The 20,644-nt window shown below is 45.7% G+C and overlaps 1 protein-coding gene across 3 annotated transcripts in view; it reads left to right on the top strand.

The window, feature by feature from the left end:
* Window positions 1-18,345, top strand: part of TBX5 (T-box transcription factor 5) — a 53,391-nt gene extending 35,046 nt beyond the window's left edge. For all 3 annotated transcript variants that reach the window (XM_082416831.1, XM_082416829.1, XM_082416830.1), the window contains exons 8-9: window positions 2,254-2,480; window positions 11,649-18,345. In XM_082416831.1, coding sequence (XP_082272957.1) covers window positions 2,254-2,480; window positions 11,649-12,226 — 805 coding nt within the window. In that variant the 3' untranslated portion in view covers window positions 12,227-18,345. The remainder of the gene's footprint in view (window positions 1-2,253; window positions 2,481-11,648) is intronic.
* Window positions 18,346-20,644: the final 2,299 nt, after the last annotated feature.

The following is a 20,644-nucleotide window of genomic DNA, read 5'->3' as shown; positions in this document are numbered from 1 at the left end:
CACTCTGGGAGGCTGTACGCGCTTCCTTTATTTGTGTATTCCTCCTAAACTAGTCCTCCCGCTCCACTGTAATAATAATTATTATATTAATAATTCATATAATAATTCTGTTAATAACTGGTAATAGTAATTATTGTTTTCAACATGGAAGTATTCATCTAAACTTCGTAAGCGCTCACTGTAAAAAGAGCCAAGCCGTGCAGACGTGCAGAAAGTAATAAGTTGATCTAAAAGGTCTCCCATAACCCCAACTTCTGGAGGGAACCTCTGGGATTCATTTCATAATCTAGACCATGTTGTTTCCTCCTTCTTTAACTTAATTCAGCTCACACAGATTTCTGAATTTGTGCATATCCAGCCTTCTCATCCTTTTCAAGGCTGCATAATATTCCATCGTTTAGCTCTATCAAAGTTGACACTACCATTAATGAGGACATTTAGGTTATTTCTGGTTTTTTTCCTTGTTACAGACAGTGCTGCAGAGAAAATCCTTATACTTACGTCTTTGGATACAGACCTGATGGCTTCTTGGGAAAATCCTTCGTAATGGGATTGCTCGCTCCATGTTATTGTATATTATTATTATTTTTATTATTATTATTATTGTTTTGGCCATGCCTTGTGGCAAACGGGATCTTAGTTTCTTGACCAGGGATGGAACCCGTGCCCCCTGCATTGGGAGCATGGAGTTTTAACCACTGGACCACCAGGGAAGTCCATGTATATTTTTAAAAATGGATGCTCTCGGGAATTCCCTGGTGGTCCAGTGGTTAGGACTCGGGGAATTTCACCACCGTGGTCCCAGGTTCAATGCCTGGTCGGGGAACTAAGATCCTGCAAGCCATGTGGCGTGGCCAAAAAAAAAAAAAAAAAAAAGGGTGATATCATATTGCCTTCCAGAAAAGATGGGCAAATCACCCTTCCATCAGCCTACACACTGTACTAGTTACTCTCCTGAACAAGATTTCCTTTCCCCATCCCAAACGTTGACAGCCCCCTCCTCTTTGTGCATGTGGGAATATTATGGGTTGGGCTGTTCTCTTCTTATCCCCCCCGGATGTTTCTCTCAATTCTCCCTGTTATCTTTGAGCTGTCCCTCCTCTCAGCTCCTTTGCAAACTCTCACTCTGATCCCTCCCCCACCCACCTGGCTTCCTTTGGGACTCTTGTGATGCTCAGCACCACTTTCTTCCTTTCCAGGAGAGGTTTCTGTTGAATTTCTCAAACTCTTAGGAGGAAAAAAATGGTCTGAAAGCTGAAGGGAAGGGAATGTGGAGGACGTATCATAAGAGTGTGAGGGACCAGATTTTGAGCACTTTGGAGGAGGCTCTACCTATGGCATCATAAGCTGAGGCTCAGAAAGGTTGTGGTCCAGAAGTCTGTAAGTGGTGGAGATGGGACCTGAATTTGCATCTGCCTGGTCTTAGTTTCCATGCTCTTTTCTCTATCTCCTTTGTCCTCCTTTTTCTTCTCCTTTTCCTTCCCTCTCTCTCTCTCCCTCTACTCTGCCTCCAAAACTGTGACAGTCGTGCTGATGGCTACCATTCGTTGTGCCAAACACCGTTTTAAGCCTTTCACGTGTATTAACTAATTTCCTCTCTCAATAACCCTTTGAACCTGGGGGGTTTTATTATCCCTTTTTTACAGATGGGGAAACCAAGGCACGGAGAAGTTAAGTGTTATGTCATTGGCGACAAGTACAGCAACTCAAAAGGAAAGTCTAAGGCACAAGGAGCAAACTATTCAGATGAGGGTAACCTAGGTTCTTACGTGACTACCCCAGGTGGTCAGCTACCATTCTTTACTAATGTTGGGCAAAGGCCGCAGCCCCACGTTAAAGATGGAGACCCAGAAGTTAAGTCTCAGTGAGCTCTCAGCTCTTTAGCTTTTGAATTAGGGAATTCAAAGACGTCTAGAATAGGTTGAAATATTTCAACTGCCATGTGTGCTTATTGATTGTTCAGAGGGGTTCTCAACTGGGGGTGCTCATTTACCTTTCTGCATATGTGTAGAACTGTTCATAAATCTACTTGCCTAATGTATAAGACATGAAAAGGTGGTGACTAAATATATACGTATAGGATAGGATGCATTGGATGCACTTGAGTATAACTGGATCTATTCATTCATCAAAGATCCCTTTGTTTCTTATTCTGTGAGTTTTCTGGTAGAGTCTTTGACCCTGTGGTTCAGCCAGTGGAAGGATCTCTATCAGGCCACTGACCAGTGTTACTTCGCATCTTCTCTCTTTCAGTAAAGAATATCCCGTGGTTCCCAGGAGCACAGTGAGACAGAAAGTGGCCTCCAACCACAGTCCTTTCAGCGGTGAGCCTCGAGCTCTCTCTGCCTCGTCCAACTTGGGGTCCCAGTACCAGTGTGAGAATGGTGTGTCTGGCCCCTCCCAGGACCTCCTGCCCCCACCCAACCCATACCCGCTGCCCCAGGAGCACGGCCAAATTTACCACTGCACCAAGAGGAAAGGTGAGTGTGACAGCCCTGCCCTCCTGGCCACTGTCTGTACTTCTTCCTTCTTTTCCTTGAAAAAAAAAGTACACATAACTACGTGTATTTATTTTTAAAATGTAAGCAATACAGAACTACATGGAGATTGTAAGAAATTCAAACCATTCAAGTAGAGCTAAAGATTCCTTTGACATGTCCCCCCCTTCCTTGGGGAAAACTTATTTGAAATGTTCAGACCCATTTATTTATTTACACTTGCACACATCCACAAATACAAAGAGTTTTGCTTTTAGTTTTAACAGTTGCTATCATACTGCATCTATTTTGCAATTTGCATTTTTTTAAACTTTAGAATGCATCGTAGATATGTTTTCATGAACTTAGAGTGGCCTCATTCTTTTTAGCTGCTGAAGAGAAAGTATTGCCCCAAAAGGATAAAGCTGAGTTTATGTTGCCACTAGTGGTCAGGGAGTGTGCTTCCAGGGAACCTCCTTGGAATTGGATGTGCCCTTTAGTTCACGTGCAGGGTTTCTCCCAGGTGGATTCTGAGCTCTTCTTTCCTTTCCAGATCAAATCAATACTGAAAAAGGCAGGGAGGGAGAGAACAAAATCACAATAGATATTTCTCTCCTGTGCATCCCCTCTTTAAATCTACTAGGCTGCTCTCTGAGACACAGCCTCGTTTCCTTTGCCAAATGAGAAATGGATGATTTTTTCCTAAGGTATCTGAGTCCAGAGGGTAGGTTAAGGAAGGAAATTTCTGGTGGCAGTTTTTCAAGGCAGAATCAAAGGCGTTGATGCGGGCAGTGGGACCAGAGAAACAGATTTGAGTCTCAACTCTGCCACCAGCTTCCTGTGTGACCTCAGGCAGGCGTTCTAGCCCTGCTGTGTGTCAGTTTCTCGCTTTGTAAATGATGCTAAGTTCCCTAGAGCAGTAGGTGCTTGGTAAGCTGGGTGACAGCTATGAAGGAATAAGTGGCAGGTATCCCTCCAGAAAGTGAGTTCTGGGAGGAAATAAAGAGAAGGCTGCTCATCTAGGTGAAGGTTTGGGATAACAGACACAAGGGGAGGGGGCCATGTAGCCTTGTGCTTACGCCCATGGTCTTCAGAGTCAGAAAAGCAAGATGAATCCTACCTTTGCCATTTTCAGATGTTTATGATTAGGGGCGAGTTACTTAGCAAACATCACTAAAAGTTACTCTAAACATCACTAGAAGTCATCTATAGGTTCGGGCCCGTGATTGGACCTGTCTCATAGACTTGGTGTGAAGATGTCATGAAATCATGCTTGTCCTGTGTTCAGCACAGGGTTGACTTAATAAACCAGCCCTGTTTCGGTCCGGCAGGCCCACGGCTCCGTCTTTAGAGTGGCCTGTTGGACCTCACAGCCCTATCAGCCAACACGACGCCTGTCAAAGCCCAGTGCCTGGTGCCTGGACCCTTTTTTTGGGCTGTGCTCGTGGCATGCGGGACCTTACTTCCCCAGCCAGGGATCGAACCCGCACACCCTGCACTGGAAGCATGGAGTCTTAACCACTGGACCGCCAGGGCAGTCCCCCATGGGTTTTCTTTAAAAAAACAAACAAACAAACAAAACCCAACAACTCACTAACCAGAACCTATGGAAAAGGATGCTTTGGCAGCTTTCTCTGGAACAGGGGTGACATGAGGAAAGGAACACGGTTTGGTGATTTGACATTTACCAAACTCACGTTTTGAAAGAGGGAAGAGCTATCATGGGTCCAAGCCTGGGGCTGGGGAGCTGACTTGGGTGAGACTGAGCTTTCCAGACTTACCTGAAGCCCATCCAAGCTCCTTGGATCTGGAAGTCCTGAGCAATATCACCCCATCAGGCCCCCTGGCCCAACTCCCAGCACGACCGCTGCCAGATGGGCTGGAGACCAGATGCCTGCAAACCTGCCTCTTCAGGCACAAGCAGGGGTTAAGAATGTCCCATGAAACACAGGTCCCTGCACAGAGGTTCTGTTTTATATTATATTTAAGGGTGCCCTGCCTAGGTTCCAGACCACAGCCTTTTCAAGAACGTTAGTAAGTAGGGACTCTTATTAACCCACTTTACAAATGGGGAAACTGAGGCCCACAGAGGGAAAATTGTGAGCTAATGGTTCTTGAAGGCAGCATTTGAACCCAAGCCTGGTCTGCAGACACTGCCTGGGCCCTGAACCACCGCGCTATCTGCCTCCATTACCTTTGCTTATGGGCTACGGTCTCCAGATTTCATCGTCCACCAGAGATCTGCTCTTGAGGCTGGGTCAAACATGCTGATTAAGAGCTCACCAGGTTTGAATTAAAGAGTTCTTTCGATTAAATTAATGCCAGACCAGCAGAAGAGGAGGAAGTTACAGAGAATCAGGGCGCTGTTTTGAGTTCAGTATTTACAGCAGCGTCCTTGTAAGTCCGCTTCTGGAGGATGCAGGGTGCAGGCTTTGAATGCAAGCCTGATGAACCTCTTTGGGTGATGTGAGCACTTGGTTTGCGTGGGGTGTTGTCCTCGAGTGAACTTGGGATCAACTTGAGGTGGCCCCTGGGGAAGCTCGAGTCAGTGGCTGGTCCGTTGCAGTATGTTCCAGCAGCTCTGACACTTTCCAGCAGTGTGGCCATGGGTCAGTTGCTTCAGCTTTCTCAACTACCTTTTCTGCAGAGTGGGGATGACAGTAGCACCTGCCCTGCAGGGTTGTTAGGAGATGAAATGAGATAATCCAGGTAGAGCACCTAAAACAGTGCCTGGTACCCGTTAAGTCCTGTGTGGAACGTGAGCTAGCGCTGCCCTTGGGAAACTCACACGGTTGCAGGCAGCTCACACATGAAACGACTCACTATAGATTTGCTTGATGACAGTGATGATCGAATGCTCGAATGCTATCACGGAGATACGGAAAGTGTTAACAAAAAGCAAAGTGGGGTATCGATTGGACTAGGGTAGGGCGTCAGGGAAGAATTTCAGCTGAGGTCTGCGGAGAGTGGGAGTTGGATAGGAGATTGGGGAGTCGAGTGGGTGTCCAGGCGTTGAGAAGAGCATGCGTGCAGCCCCTCGGAAGATGGGGAGCCCGCTCCCGCTGGGGCAGGGGACAGGAGTCCAGGGTGGTTGGAGCACAGAGCAGGGGAAGGTGATGGGAGGGAAGGCTGCCGAGGAAGGCAGGGACTAGCACGGCACCGGCCCTTGTGAGCCATTTTGGGGGGTTCGGATTTTAGCCTAACACCGATGGGCGGCCATTGGAGGGGTTTGAACCCCCGAGTGGCAGGATTCAGGTTGTGTTTTGAGGCGGTCACTTTGCTGTGATAGAACTGATGCCAGGGCCCCGTTCAGAGGCTGTTGTAGGCTCTGAGGTGTGAGATGACGGTGGCTCAGGCCAGGGTGTGCGGAGAAGAGCTGGCGATGTCGGGAGAGTCAGGACCTCGTGACTGGTTGAAGATAACAAGGTGAAGAATTGCCCCTCGTTCACGGATGCGGGCACTGAGGCTCAGAGAGATTGAGAAACTTGCCCAGAGTCACCCAGCTAGTGAGCCGCTCCGCCCCAAATTCATACATACTGAGGTCTGTGCACTTGGGGTGCAGGGCTCTGTTCACCTCTGCAGAAACCTCTGCCCTTCTCACCTCCCTCCACCCCCCAAAAGGGAGCTCCCAGGGACAGAGAACATTCCAGCCAAGCTCGGTCTGTCCTGCCTGCCTGCCTCGGAGACGACAAAAAGCAATTCATCATCAGCCTCCATTGTAAGGTGATAAGGAATCAGCCGAGGTTTCCTTCCAGTTTGGGACTCCCGTTAAGTGATAACTCCATGGGTGGCTTCCCCCGACCCCGGCCCCTGACTGCCCCACTATCTGACTTCCCCTCATTGTCTGTCGCCTTTCCAACCAGCCCAGGAGGCAGCCCCAATGAAATGTCAAAGGGCCAGGCCGGCCAGAGGGCCCCTTGTGTTTGGACCCAGCTGTCTCCAAACTATCTCTCCCGATGGTTGGAGCCAAAAAAGCTGGGAAGGTCTTTTATCAATGCCACTCAATCAAATCCAGGACCCCAGGGCCTGGGAGAGCACTTGTCTGTCTTTCTTTCCCCCTCCCACCCTGACTACCCTCCCCACAATTAGAAACCAAAGGCAACCCAAATAAAGATTTTAGCAATGCCATTTTCTGCACTGGTACGGAGAGGGAATTGGATACAGTAAAGGGTTTTGCATCTTCTCAGTCTCCGTAGTTTGTAGAGCGATTCTACCTCCTTTTCTCCACTGGATCCTCACTGCAATCTTTGAGCCATGGGAGATGCCCTCCCATCCCCATTTTGCAGGCGGGAAAATAGAGGACTAGGAGCTTGGATTCCCAAGGTTATGTGGCTGGTGAGTGGCCGATCTGGGATGCGTTCATCAAGTAAATATTAACGGTACACTTACTTTGTACTGGGCACTGTGCTGTGTGCTGAGGACAAGGGGAGAGCAAGATGGAAAAGGTCTCTGATCCCAGGAAACTTGTATTCTCACTGGGGGAGACAGGTAGTAAGCAAGTCAGTACATTTCATGGCTTCAGATAGTGGCTGAGATCTGAACTGGAGTCCTCTGATTCCCAATCTAGGATCTTCCCACAATACCATCCCAGTTCTTTTCACTTCAAAGTTAAGAGCTAACAGCGTGGGGACAAACACACACACAAATCCATCCATCCATCCATCCATAAGTGTCAAGGTTACCACCTTGTCTTACTCTCTGAACACAGTGGGTTGCATGAAGGCTGAAAGGTTGGGGCCGTCTAGCAGAAGGAGCACTGTTTAAGGAGTCCAAAGGCCTGAATTAGAGTCCTACTTGTGACTTGCTGAAGGTCACTCAGCTAAGGAGTGGGTGCTGCTCTACCTCCAGGGTCTCTGTCTGTGAAGACTCCACCACGGTCTTTCATCTGAATGAACTCCATCAGCAAGGGAAGTGACCCATTTGGGAATGGTGACAATATTTACTCAATGGCGTCAGTGATCTGAAAGCGGCTCTGTGAGTTTTCTAGCTCTGGAATCCACCCAAACACCTTCAAGTATTGGATGACCTTCACAGAGCCATCTGTCCAATCTTCCAAGAGGGAAAACAGAGTCGACCCACATTACTTGGGCAGATAGGATTTGAATACTTACTTTAGGTACAAGGAAGATAGAAACTAGATTGCACTGTTATTATCTCAATTCCTACATGAAATTTAGGTATTATCCCCACGTACAAACAAGAACGGAGACTGGAATGGTCCAGCGGTTCGCCCAAGGTCACGTAGCCAGTGAGTCAGAGACATAACTGTGCCCTGAGATCTGTGTCCTGGATTCATCATTAAAGTCACTTTATCCAGAATCGACAGCATCTGGAAACACGCAAGGCACCAGGGGTTTTCACACTGCTATGTGGTGATCAGTGGTCAGAATCAGGAAGAGGTTTACTGTTGTCCAAGAGGCTCCTCTGGGTTCTGAACATTACATCAATATAATTGACCACCCTTACGCAACTTTCTGAAACCAAGCTGTGGACTCATCTGATTGAGGACTTGACCCTTGACTACAGCCCATTCCCCAACCGTGGAAGAGAAACGGGACTCAGCTGGGACAGAGGTCTTTGCTGTTGATCAGCTATCAGGCTCCCAATAAAAAGATAGAAACCAAACCATCACGAAAATAAACACAGAGATTACATCCCAAGCATTTATCACGACCGATGTGAAATTTGGATCCTGGCTTTGGAATTTCTTTACAGTGTGATGCGGACCAAGAGGCACTGGAGAATGCTCACGTCCTGTTTCCATCAATAAGCCAGCATTGAGTTTTTCTTAGGACTCTGCATCAGATCTTTGGGGTATTAAGGATTGGAATGTGTAATTTTACGATTTTCCAAAATGTGCTCTGGCCTTTTTCATATTATTCTTCCTTTTTTACTTGTAACCAGTCTGGAAGGGGATCAGAAACTCGGGAATGGTTAGTTTGCCTTGTTTTTTTTTTTTTTTTCCCTCTTGCCAAGGGTACCCTGCAGCTGTACTTTCTATTATTGAAAAGGGGAACGCCCTGGTTAAATGGAAAACCCAAAGGTTATGATTCCAGCAACAATGGGAACATTCAGATTTATGGATCTTGGGGGGCGGGTGGAAGGAAGAATGGAGGGAAGGAATCAAGGGAGGAGGTGGCCAGGACAAAAAAAAAGAAATAAGTCGAGAGGAGCAGTGTCTTTAAGACGCCCCCAAAACGCCCGGTTGAAAAGTGAAAGAATGTGGACACTTGCTCATCTGGATGTCTTCAAACATCTGGATGTCTTCAAACATCTGGGTGGTTGGCATCATGTAGCTAGAACACCTGGAAGAGTGATGACTGCATTTTTCACTTTTTTTTTTGGACCAATGTTTGGGCATCCTATGGGTCCCAGATGTGTCCCAGAAAGAGTCTAGCTAAAAATAAGTTAGGTGGGTACAACCTTCATGTAGATATGTGTTATTTGGGGAGATTTTTGACTTACCTGGGGGTATCACTCAGAGAATGATGCCAATAGAGGTGTTTGGTGGAACCCACACCTGTTGGTTTACAGTCCAGTGTGAAGCCATAGGGCTTCCTGTGGGGAGGATGACTGACTTGGAGCTTTACATCCAAGGACCACCTGCTCTTCACACAGTGTCAGCCTCCTGCCCTTACAGGTCCTGCCCCCGTGCGGGGGAGGATGGAGAGGGGCCAAGGATGTGTGCGTGCCGAGCAGAACCACAACTACCAGTTGACCAGCACCTGGCACTTGGTAGGGGCTCAGTCAGTATCTGTTGGGTGACTTGAGTGAGTGGCGTTGCGTAGTAGAAATCGAGAGAGCTTGGAGGCAAGGTGTGGTCGGCAAGGTGAAGCAGACCCAGCTTTGATTCCAGCCCCTGCTCCTTCCCAGCTGCATGGCCTTGAGCAAGTCACTTCTCTGAGCTTCAGTTTTTGCCTCTAAGAGATGAGAATGAGAGCAGCCACCTTGAGGAATGACTCTAGGAGATTAGAGTCAGGTCACTTAGTAGGTGCTCAATAAATCATAGCTCTTCTTTCTTCCCTTTAGTCCTGCGTCCTGCCCACATGCCATCAACCATCACAGTGGTGACAGTTGTGGGAGTGTCCCAGTGTTTCATTTTTCTTCATACTTGCCAAACTCAGGCATATTTCTTTTCTTTTTTTTAAAAAATAAATTTATTTATTTATTTATTTTAGGCTGCATTGGGTCTTCATTGCTGCACGCGAGCTTTCTCTAGTTGCGGCTAGCGGGGGCTACTCTTCGTTGCGGTGTGCGGGCTGCTCATTGCGGTAGCTTCTCTTGTTGTGGAGCATGGGCTCTAGGCACGTGGGCTTCATTAGTTGTGGCTCGTGGGCTCTAGAGTGCAGGCTCAGTAGTTGTGGCGCACGGGCTGAGTTGCTCTGCGGCACGTGGGATTTTCCCGGACTAGGGCTCGAACCCGTGTCCCCTGCATTGGCAGGCGGATTCTTAACCACTGCGCCACCAGGGAAGACCAGGCATATTTCTTAACATTATTCATTAGAAAGAGATCGGAAGTGAGGAAAGAAAAATCTCCAGTTTGGGGAGTAAAATTCCAGCCAAGGAATGAATCTGTGTGAGGTTTACATCTTGGTAGAAACTCCCAAGTATTGCTTCCCTTGAAGGAAACACCTGGAGGTGTGTTATTACAGACGAGGTCTGCCATGACACAGGTGGTGTTACCCTGGTAACAAGAGCTGCCCTTGGTGATGGATATCAGGACATTTACATGCTCGATTTTATTCCTTAGCTGCCCAGTGAGGTAAGTATTGCTAACTCTGATTCAAAGGTGATAAAAATGAGTCCCAGAGATGGCAGATGCCTTGCTAGTGTCACACCGACATTAAGTAAAAGAGCCGGATTCAGACTCATGCATGTCTAAGTTTCTTAACCTGAGGTCTGCATTTTAGGGAGTGCTTGAGCCCCCTGAAGTTGTGTGCATCGCTTTGGTCTATACATACACTTCTCAAAACTTCGTGTTTCAGTTTCTTTTTCTAGGAGAGAAAAGAACCCAGCTCTTTTGTTAGTCCCCAGAGGGGTCAGTGACCTCAAAGTGGTTAAGGAAGACCCTCTTTCAGAGACAGAACTCTCTCTACTGCTCTCCACTAGGGATTAATGAGTGCTTACGGAAGGGAAGTGACTTGTTCAGCGAAGAAACAGCGACACATTAATTGGTACCAACTCAACAGATCGTAACTGGGTCCTTGTTCACATAAGGCATCAGGAAAGGATTTGGGGATTCATTCAGGCTCCCATCCATTTATCCACTTGCCCATCCACTGTTCCATCCGTTGCACAAGTATTTGCTGCGTGTCTTTCTGTCTAGCATGGCGTGGAAGAACAGGAATTTTGTCACGAGATTCCTAGGATTCTAACCTTAGCTCCACTGTTTATCAGCCATATAAGACCTTGGGCACGTCTCTTGACCTCTGTGTGTCTCCTTTCATCTGTAAAATGGGGATACTGAGAGAACCCACCTCATGGGGTTGTTGAGAAGATTAAACGGGTGACCTCATGGAGAGTACTCAGAACAGTGCCAGGCAGAGTAAATGCCGTATGTGTTTTTACTGTTATTGTTGATGCTGTTGTTATTATTTTTGTTACTAGGTACGTCCCAGGTTCTGGGAATACAGTGATGGGTAATCCAGACCATGTCTTGCCTTCATGAAGTTCACATGCTGGGGAGGATGGAAGATAATAATAATAATTGTGATTTATTGAGTGTTCCCTTGTACCAAGCTCTGGACTAAGTATTTAATCTATATTTTCCCATTTCATTGTCAACACTTCCCTTTCTAGAAGGTGCTGTCATGACCCTTTCCATTTTACAGATGAAGAAACTGAGCTCAATTTCCCCAGGTTACTAGAAACTATACAAAGCATCTTTTCTAATGATTGCATTAATGTTCTATTGAGGGAATATACTGAAAATTATTTAAAAAAAAAAAAAAAAAAGGAAACTGAGCTTGGAAAGGTCAAACTGTTTGCTTAGAACTCCGTAGCCCAGAGTCTTAGCCGTGACAGTCCACCCCCTTTTTATCAGAATGGAGGTTGGAGCTAACCATCTTCCGGACTTAATTCTTCCGTCCTTGGGCCAAATGGCTGTCTCTGCCTTGAGCTATGGGGTGGCTGATCCTGGCCTCACGGGTGTCTGTCCTCCTGTCTCAGCAGATGAAGAATGTTCCACCACAGATCATCCCTATAAGAAGCCCTACATGGAGACGTCGCCCAGTGAAGAGGACCCGTTCTACCGCTCCGGCTACCCCCAGCAGCAGGGCCTGGGTGCCTCCTATAGGACAGAGTCAGCCCAGCGGCAGGCCTGCATGTATGCCAGCTCCGTGCCGCCCAGCGAGCCCGTGCCCAGCCTGGAGGACATTAGCTGCAACGCCTGGCCCAGCATGTCCTCATACAGCAGCTGCACGGTCACCACCGTGCAGCCCATGGACAGGCTACCCTATCAACACTTCTCTGCTCACTTCACCTCGGGGCCCCTGGTCCCCCGGCTGGCTGGCATGGCGAACCACGGCTCCCCGCAGCTCGGAGAGGGAATGTTCCAGCACCAGACCTCCATGGCCCACCAGCCCGTGGTCAGGCAGTGTGGGCCTCAGACTGGCCTCCAGTCCCCCGGCAGCCTTCAGGCGTCGGAGTTCCTGTACTCTCACGGCGTGCCAAGGACCCTGTCCCCGCATCAGTACCACTCGGCCGTGCACGGAGTCGGCATGGTTCCAGAGTGGAATGACAGCAGCTAAGGCGAGGCCTACTCCTTCACTGCCATTTCCAGAGGGAGGGGAGAGAGGGAGAGGGACAGTCGCAGGGAGAACCCCACGGACGAGATGTCTCATTTCACCCCATGTTCACGTCTGCACTTGAGAACCCCCCACCCTGCCCCAACACTGATGTAATCAGTCGCTTGAAACCACAATTCAAAAAATGTGACTTTGTTTTGTCTCAAAACTTAAAAAACCGACAAGAGGAGATGAGTCTCCGCCCCCCCCCCCCCCCCCGCCACACTCATCAACCGGCCACATTCACACCACCTCCAGATGCCCTCCTTGATTTCTTTTCTTTTGGTCTCCAGAAAGTCCTGCCTCCTGGAGTGTTTGATCCTCATGCATAGTTAAGAGTCCTTCCCTGTCTTGGTGTTAATGTTGACGTTGTTATATAATAAATAATAATATATTTTTTTTTCTTTCCATTTTCTTAATGGGACCCAGTCCCTTATTTTGGGGGAGGTCTGAGGCAAGTATGTTTCAAAATATGTATTTGTGGGGTTGCCCTCAAATACTCCTCCACCCCCAAACCTAAATCCGCAACCCTCCGCCTTGACTAAGAAATTACCTACCTCTGCCATGTGGTGTCTCCGATTTTGTCCTCCCTTCCCCATCCTCACGAAGTCCAGTTTCGCCTGCTACCAACCAGTGGAGTCAGGGTAACGCCAGACTCCATCTGGCATCCTATCTTACTCGGCCCTCCCTGTCTTCCCGGCTCCGTGTTTTTCCCGCCTGCTAAAACGTGGCCTATAGCTTCCCGACCGGAAAGCTTGCTTTGAAAAACTTAAAAAGCCCCGGTTTACATGCGGGCAGAACTGCGATAAGCAAGGCGCAAGCTCTGTGCTGACAAGAGTTGTGAAAAAGCCAAAATAAATATTCGTCCTGATAAAAAAACAAAGCCAGCCCCCAGCTTCCAAACCTCCATCACTGCCGACCCAATCTGGATACAAAGGCAAAAGCCACCATCCTAAAGAAGCAGCCAGACGTGCTTACTGAGGAGCCTTCTCCAGAGACGTCACACCAGCACCAAGCGCAGGCCTAAACTGTGGTTATTGAAAGCAGAAAACAGTATTAAAAAAAGTGTGTAAGTAAAATGTTATTGCAGGGTTCTTCAGATGTAATATTTTACTGGTACTATTTATTTATAAATAGGAGTTCTAATTAAGTAATAACCTGAAATGAAATCCAGCATGGGAGCTGGCCAAAAGCTTTTAATTTTATTGATACTCAAAACCAAGTTTGCATTTTTTGTTTTTTTTTTTTCTTTCAAATGTGCTTTGCTTTCTTGATTAAAAAAGTTTTGTTTTGTTTTGTTTTTAACTGACCCTAATAAAGAGAACAGGGTAATATGTGAGACTGCGTATGTTCAAGTACGTGAGGGCGTGTGTCTGTCATGTGAGTGTCTATTCGATTATGTCTTTTTATGTTGCTAAGGCGGGGGGCGGGTGAGAATTAAGTACTCGTTTCGTATATTTGTGTGCCAGTTAATGCCTAATAAATACCATGTGCTTACAAAAGTACAGGGACTTGAACACCCATTTTTTTCTCCCCTGTTCTTTCGACGGACTGATTTGAGAGGAAATTTGGTGGAGGAAACTGCTTTCTCTGGTTGTTCTCAGGGGTATTTGGAATCCTGTACTTGAGTGTAATGGAGCTGAGTACGTTTACCCACTGGTTTAGGTCTCTGGAATGGAGATATTTGTTTTTACTGAATTGGGGTCGGCATCGGAAAGGAAAAATCATCAGGAATCCCAGCTGATCAAAAAATGATATCGGCCATACTATACGTAACACCTAATCCTTGGTTTCCTGAAGGATCTCCTTCTTTGAGTTAATTTACTGCAATCAAGGGTTTTGGATGTCCCAATATAGGCAACTTTACAGACCTTCAATGGATATTTACTTAAAACCCACGAATTTAGGATGTATGAGTTTGTCCCATCTAACACGTGTAGGGCAGAACAGAGCAGCAAATTGGTAAGTAAATCAGTGCTGCAATTTTTTTCCTATTTTTATAATTTCAGCTCCCACACCTTTCAAATGATCTAGAACCATTGAATATGTCACATCCCCTTAAAACAGGAACAACTGGCTTGTTAATTCCAAATTGTTCACTTCATCAGGTCCCCCTGGACTTTTCCTAGGCAAAGAACTCCCAGGAAGTGTGAATTAATTATACAGAAATGACAATTCAGCTTCTTTCAAGTACAATGGAGAAACTAGGTCAATGGCCTTCCTGCCCCCACAGAGAATGAATGAGGAAAGTTTCACTGGATGAGTTCTGACTATACTCTAAACAGATACATACTTTGATGGGTTAAAAAAAATCTTCGAAAAAATTAAATTCTAAACTAATTTACCAACTCTACAAGATAGGCAGTCTTACTCTTTCTCAAGAGCATCGTAAGAATACAGAATTCACGTCCCCATCCCCAGCACTCAAACAATTGCCTCATAGGAAGAATCATTAAAAGCATGTCCACAGCAAGTTTCATAAATCAAAAAAGGGACACTGTCCTTCCATAACAGATGCAGGTTGACCTCTTTGTGTTCCAGACAGTGGTAATAAAGGAGCTTTTCAGGGAATTGGTAGGTTTAAGGATGTCATATCCAAAGATTCATGTGGTTTTTTCGTCGTTTAGATGTCAAAAGGCACAACACAAATTACTGTATTTCTATAATATGTTTAGTGGATGTTTGCTCTGGACTGGACATGTGATAATTGCTGAGGACACAGTGATAGAGGTTGTGTCCTCCTGGAGCTTATGGTTTACTGAGAAAAACAGCCCTTAGGTAATCATCTGCATAATTAAAGGATTGCAAAGGTGGGAGAACTATGAAAGCAGCATTCATGATGTCATAAAGAGATAAGACAGGGAGTCCTAACCTGGGTTAGAGGAGCTGAGTCCTGAGTGATGAGTAGGAATTAGCCAGGTGAAAAGTTGGGAGGGAAACATCTCAGGTAGAGGGAACAGCTTGTGCAAAGGTCCTGAGGCAGAAATGGTGATGGAGAAATGAGATAACAGATTCATGAATGGGTAGTAATCACTGAGTCTGCATTCATTCATTTGTTCAACAAGCATGTGTTGGAGTCCAAGCCTGTGTGACAGATAGACACCCTTACTTGTTGAGGACCTACTAATGGTGTTGAGATCTTTCCCAGTTTGTTCCCACAGCTGCATATGGCAGACTGGATTTGTGAGCCAGTAGGCTTCTTTGTATAATACTTGGGAGAGGAGTGTTATAGCATTCTTTTGGCTGCCTTGCCCAACACTGAGTACGCAAGTGCGGGACTCAAAATTGTGGGGCAGAGGATCACCAGAGCCATCAGAGACTCTGATCATTAGGATTCTTGAGCTCAGAGAGGTTGGGAACACCCATAACATCACACAGCTGGTGTGTGGCAGAGCTCAGCATGGAACCTAAGTTTGTCCAAGCCTTAGCTTCCTTGGTCACTAAAAGGAGCTATTTCACCTGCTTCAAAGGACTGTTATGAGGTTTAAATGAGATAATATCTCTGGAAATGTCCAGTTAAGTACCTAACACAGTACGTGCTCAATAAACACTTAAAAAGAAAGACATTGATCCATGAAATGCAAGTTACATAAAACTTTTTATTCATTGATTCAGCAAATCCATATTTAAAAAATAATAATACAGGGAATTCCCTGGTGGTCCAGTGATTAGGACATGGAGCTTTCACTGCCGAGGGCCCGGGTTCAATCCCTGGTCGGGGAACTAGGATCCCACAAGCTGCCTGGCATGGCCAAAAAAATAAGAATAATACATGTTGCTAATGAGGAAATAGGAAATTTCATAAACTCCTGGCTGGAATGAAGATAGATAAACTCTTGGGGAGGAGACTTCAGTAAAACAGATCAAAAGCCTTAAAAAGGTGCCAATCACTTAATTTGACTATTCTGCTTTAAGGAATCGGTCCTAAGGTCATAATCTGGGGTGTGCATAAATATTTATTTTCTGGGATGTTTATCATGATTGGTTTTTTATCGTGTTTTTTTAATCATACAAAACTGGAGACAGCCTTATTATACAGTATGGAGTTGGGGTAAATAAATTAATGTCTGCCCAGACAGTGCAATATCACTTTGCCATTAAAAACCACATTTGTGAAGACGATTTGAAGAAGATTTCAAGATCCATTATGAGTGAAAGAATGGGTTACAAGAAGCATGCCCACCAGCATCTCAGTTTTACTAAATACAACAGCATTCATTCATGCTCAGAGGAAAAAAAAACCAGGATGTGTAACACAATAATAATAGGGGTGGGAATTGTGAGCGTTTAAAATTTCTTTGTGTATTTGAATATTTTCCATCTTCTTGTGATGAAGATGAATTCTCTTTATAATTAGGAATAGAATTAGTAAAATAAAATCTAGTTTATTTTTTGGTTGTTGACCAAATCGAGTTTGTGAGGAAGGTGAGGCACCGGTGTCTGCTTTGAGGATGAAAGGTTGGAGATTCCATCAGGGGTGATATTGGCCTCGGCAGTGACAAGAGCTGGGTACCAGTACCAGTCGGCTGCCTGCTCAGCGTGGAATGTTCTCCTTGGCAGAAACAAGGAAGCATCTGGATGTATCTCTGGCTCCATTTTCTGGGATTGATTTTTTGCAGGCTTGGTCCTCTTACTGGGTTAAACTATTGTCCTGGGAAAACTGTCCTTCTCTTGTTAACAAATACACATCCACACATACACACAAACACACAAGCACACACATACATACACACACACGCACACACACACACGTATGTTGAATCAGGCAGTTGTAAGAATATCACCTTTGTTCTCTACCTGACCCAGCTTATAAAATTCACCTTACCACTTAGTGCTTCTGTGACCTTGGGCAAGTCACTTAACCTCTTTGACCCTCCATTTAATCATCTATGAATCGACGACAATAAGAGTACTTAGCTAAAAGGGTTGTTCTTGTAAGGATTCAATGAGACAGGAGTGTAAAGTGCTGAGAACCGTGCCTGGTGTAGAGGAAATAATAACTTTTAGCTAATAAGAGTATTAATTATTATTATTATCATCATCGTTGTTAGGAGTCCTTCTCCTCCTCCCCTTCTTCCTCCTCTTGCTGGGAAATCTACCCCTACGTTCTTCCTCTATTTTTATAGTGGACTTAAGCTCACTAGGGGTTAGGAAGGCATCACCACCACCATCACCATCATCACCATCATCACCTTCAACAATAATTAAAGCATAGCTTTCCCGAGCAGGCTCCACATTGAAGACTATTTAAATAGCTGGCTTTGTAAGTGGCTTATCAACCCTGAATTTTCCATGGCAACAAAGAAGGAACAGAAGTTTCTACATCTTAGAAGGCTGACAAGCCAGCACCTTTTCTGACCTCAGAATGCATTCTTATACCTCTTCAAAAAGCAGTCAGGCATGTTAATCCTACCGAAGATATGAATTTAAGAATGCTTGGTCCCTGTTCCTGGAACTGTAAGGGCTGAGGGTGAGAGACAGCCTGGAGAGTAGATTGAGGGTTATTCCTGACAGAATTTTAATATCTGACTGACACCCCTGCTACGGTTGATATTAGTACCAGTGATAGTAAGAGTGGCTTTCATTTATTGACCATATACTATGTGCCAGTCCCTGTACCAAGCAGCATACCTATATGGTCCCATAACTGGGATTGTAGGGGCCAATCTGATTCCTGTTTTACAGATGAGAAAGCACCTTAGCAGAGACTTTAGGTGACATGTCCAAGGTCACTCCGCTTACGAGTGACCATTGCATGCTGCCAGACTCCCTTATGTGATGGTTGGATCCAAGCCACCTCTGCAGGACCTGCAGGAACAGGAGAAGATGGGCAGCTGGAGTGTGCCAGGGCATGTGTGCCTTCAGGTGGCGTGTCCTTGGAGACTTCAACCTCAGGGAAAGTAAAGGAGGTTTTGTGACTTGGTGGCTTCCTGGTCTCGGATGCCCAGCTAACCCTCTGGTGTGTGAGCAAGTTGTACTCACTTCCCCAAGCCTCAGTCTACACCTCTGTAAAATGGGGGCAATCAGATCTGCCTCCAGGCTTGGGGTAGGGGTTAAATGAGAGAGTTTAATGTGTTTATAGGAGAGACTTCTTTCTTTAACTTTCGTCACAGTTTACCCTTCTTCCTTCGTTCACTGCAGGCTTTCTCTCCTGGGGTCAGGAGAGCTTTGTGAGGGCAGGAATATTCCAGTCTCGTCTGATTGTATTTTCATTTAGAAGGTGTTCGCCGTCTATGTCCTGAGTGAATTAATGAATGCCTCACCAGATGTGCATCTCGGAGGACAGCAAGTCAAGGGCTCTGTGGCTGGTGATTCTCGTGCCCGCTTTTGCATCCTCTCCGCCCACCACAAATTTCCGATGCAGTGAAGGGGGACAGTTGAGTGCACGCTGACAGCATGCCACCTCAAACATCCCCTGAGATCTTTAGCCACAATCAAGGCAGCAGGACAATCAACCACAAAACCTCAGAGGCATGTGTGGAAAAACATTTATTTTTGCTCACGAACTAAGTGAGCAACTGAGTTGTTCTGTTGAATCGGCTGAGCGGTTCTGTGGATCATGGCCAAGTTCCGCTAGTCTTGGCTGGGCTTGTGTGCCGTGATCAGCCGATGGTTCGGCAGAGGGCAGATTGGTCTAGGATGTCCTTGGATGGGTGACTCGGTTCTGCTCCACGTAACTTCTCATCCTCACATTTACGTTCAAAGCCAGGAGTGTGTATGCTGTGCCTATAAGTCATTTACAGGTCTTCCCTTAATAGTTCTATAGCCGGGCTTCAACCAGAGAAGCAGAACCAGTAAGAGATGTACAGATATGTATTAAGAACCTTATTGAATTGGCTTACGTTTGTGGGAGCTGGTAGGTAAGTCTGAAATCCATAGGGCAGGCCATTAGGAAGGGCAATGTATTAGTCTGCGCAGGCTGTTGTAACTGAGTGGCTTAAATGACAGAAATTTATTTTCTCACGCTTCTGGTGGCTGGGAAGTCCAAGAACATGGTGTGCTTTGTATTATAACCCCAGCTCACTACCCGGAGAACCCCATTTTAAAAAAATCTTATTTATTTATTTTTAATTGAAGTAGAGTTGGTTTACAATGTTGTGTTAGTTTCAGGTGTACAGCAAAGTGATTCTATATATACAGACTATATATTCTCTCTATATAATCATATATATATATAGTATTTTTCATATTCTTTTCCAGAGGAGCCCCATTTTTTTTTTAAACATCTTTTCTGGAGTATAATTGCTTTACCATGGTGTGTTAGTTTCTGCTGTACAACAAAGTGAATCAGCTATACATATACACATATCCCCATATCTCCTCCCTCTTGTGTCTCCCTCCCACCCTCCCTATCCCACCCCTCTAGGTGGTCACAAAACACCGAGATGATCTCCCTGTGCTAGGCGGCTGCTTCCCACTAGCTATCTATTTTACATTTGGTAGTGTATATATGTCCATACCACTCTCTCACTTCGTCCCAGCTTACCCTTCCCTCTCCCTGTGTCCTCAAGTCCATTCTCTATGTCTGTGTCTTTATTCCTGTCCTGCCCCTAGGTTCTTCAGAACCATTTTTTTAAAAAACATCTTTATTGGAGTATAATTGCTTACAATGGTGTGTTAGTTTCTGCTGTATAACAAAGTGAATCAGCTATACATATACATATATCCCCATATCTCCTCCCTCTTGTGTCTCCCTCCCACCCTCCCTATCCCACCCCCTCTAGGTGGTCACAAAGCACCGAGGAGCCCCATTTTTACCCTGAGTTTTAGGGTCCTGGAAATGTCAGATATTAATACTCTACAGACCTTTAGAGAAGAGGAAAGTGAGGCCTTGTAACTCCAAAGTGGAGGCGGATGTCTCAACTATGGGCATGAGATAGTTGAAACACCATTCAGGTATTCTTCCGGCTAAAGTTTGTCTCTAAAACAAGAGTCCAGAGGAGAAAGAACCAGGTATCACAAGGGAAACTGGGGATAGAAGATTTGACTTTGCTTTCCCAATACCAACTGTATTCAGGGAGTGAGCCTTATTTCTGTTACTTTCATGAAGTTGAAATAACCAGCCCGAAGCCCAGCTATTGCCAGCAGCCTTTCCCAACTCTGTCTGGTATCTGCTTCCTTTCTCTGGAAAAAACATTTGAAGGAAAAGAAGGGGAGAGAGAGAGAATGACAGAGAGACAGAGAGACAGACAGAGACAGAGAGAGGTAAAGGAACCTGAGAAAAGTTTTTACATAACTCTAATTTCTGAAACATAAAAACTATTCTTTTAGAGTAAATCCATTTTTTTTCCCTGTGGCATTGAGGATAGAGAAATTCCTGGGAAAATAATTTGTCAAGTCCTGACTGATCAAAGATACATATGAAAGGAGCTCACCTTTTTT

This window comes from Balaenoptera physalus (genome assembly GCF_965194825.1).
Source record: "Balaenoptera physalus genome assembly, chromosome: 12".
Classification (NCBI taxonomy): domain Eukaryota; kingdom Metazoa; phylum Chordata; class Mammalia; order Artiodactyla; family Balaenopteridae; genus Balaenoptera; species Balaenoptera physalus.
The sequence above is the reverse complement of the archived record's forward strand: the minus strand, read 5'-3'. Positions and strand labels throughout refer to the sequence as shown.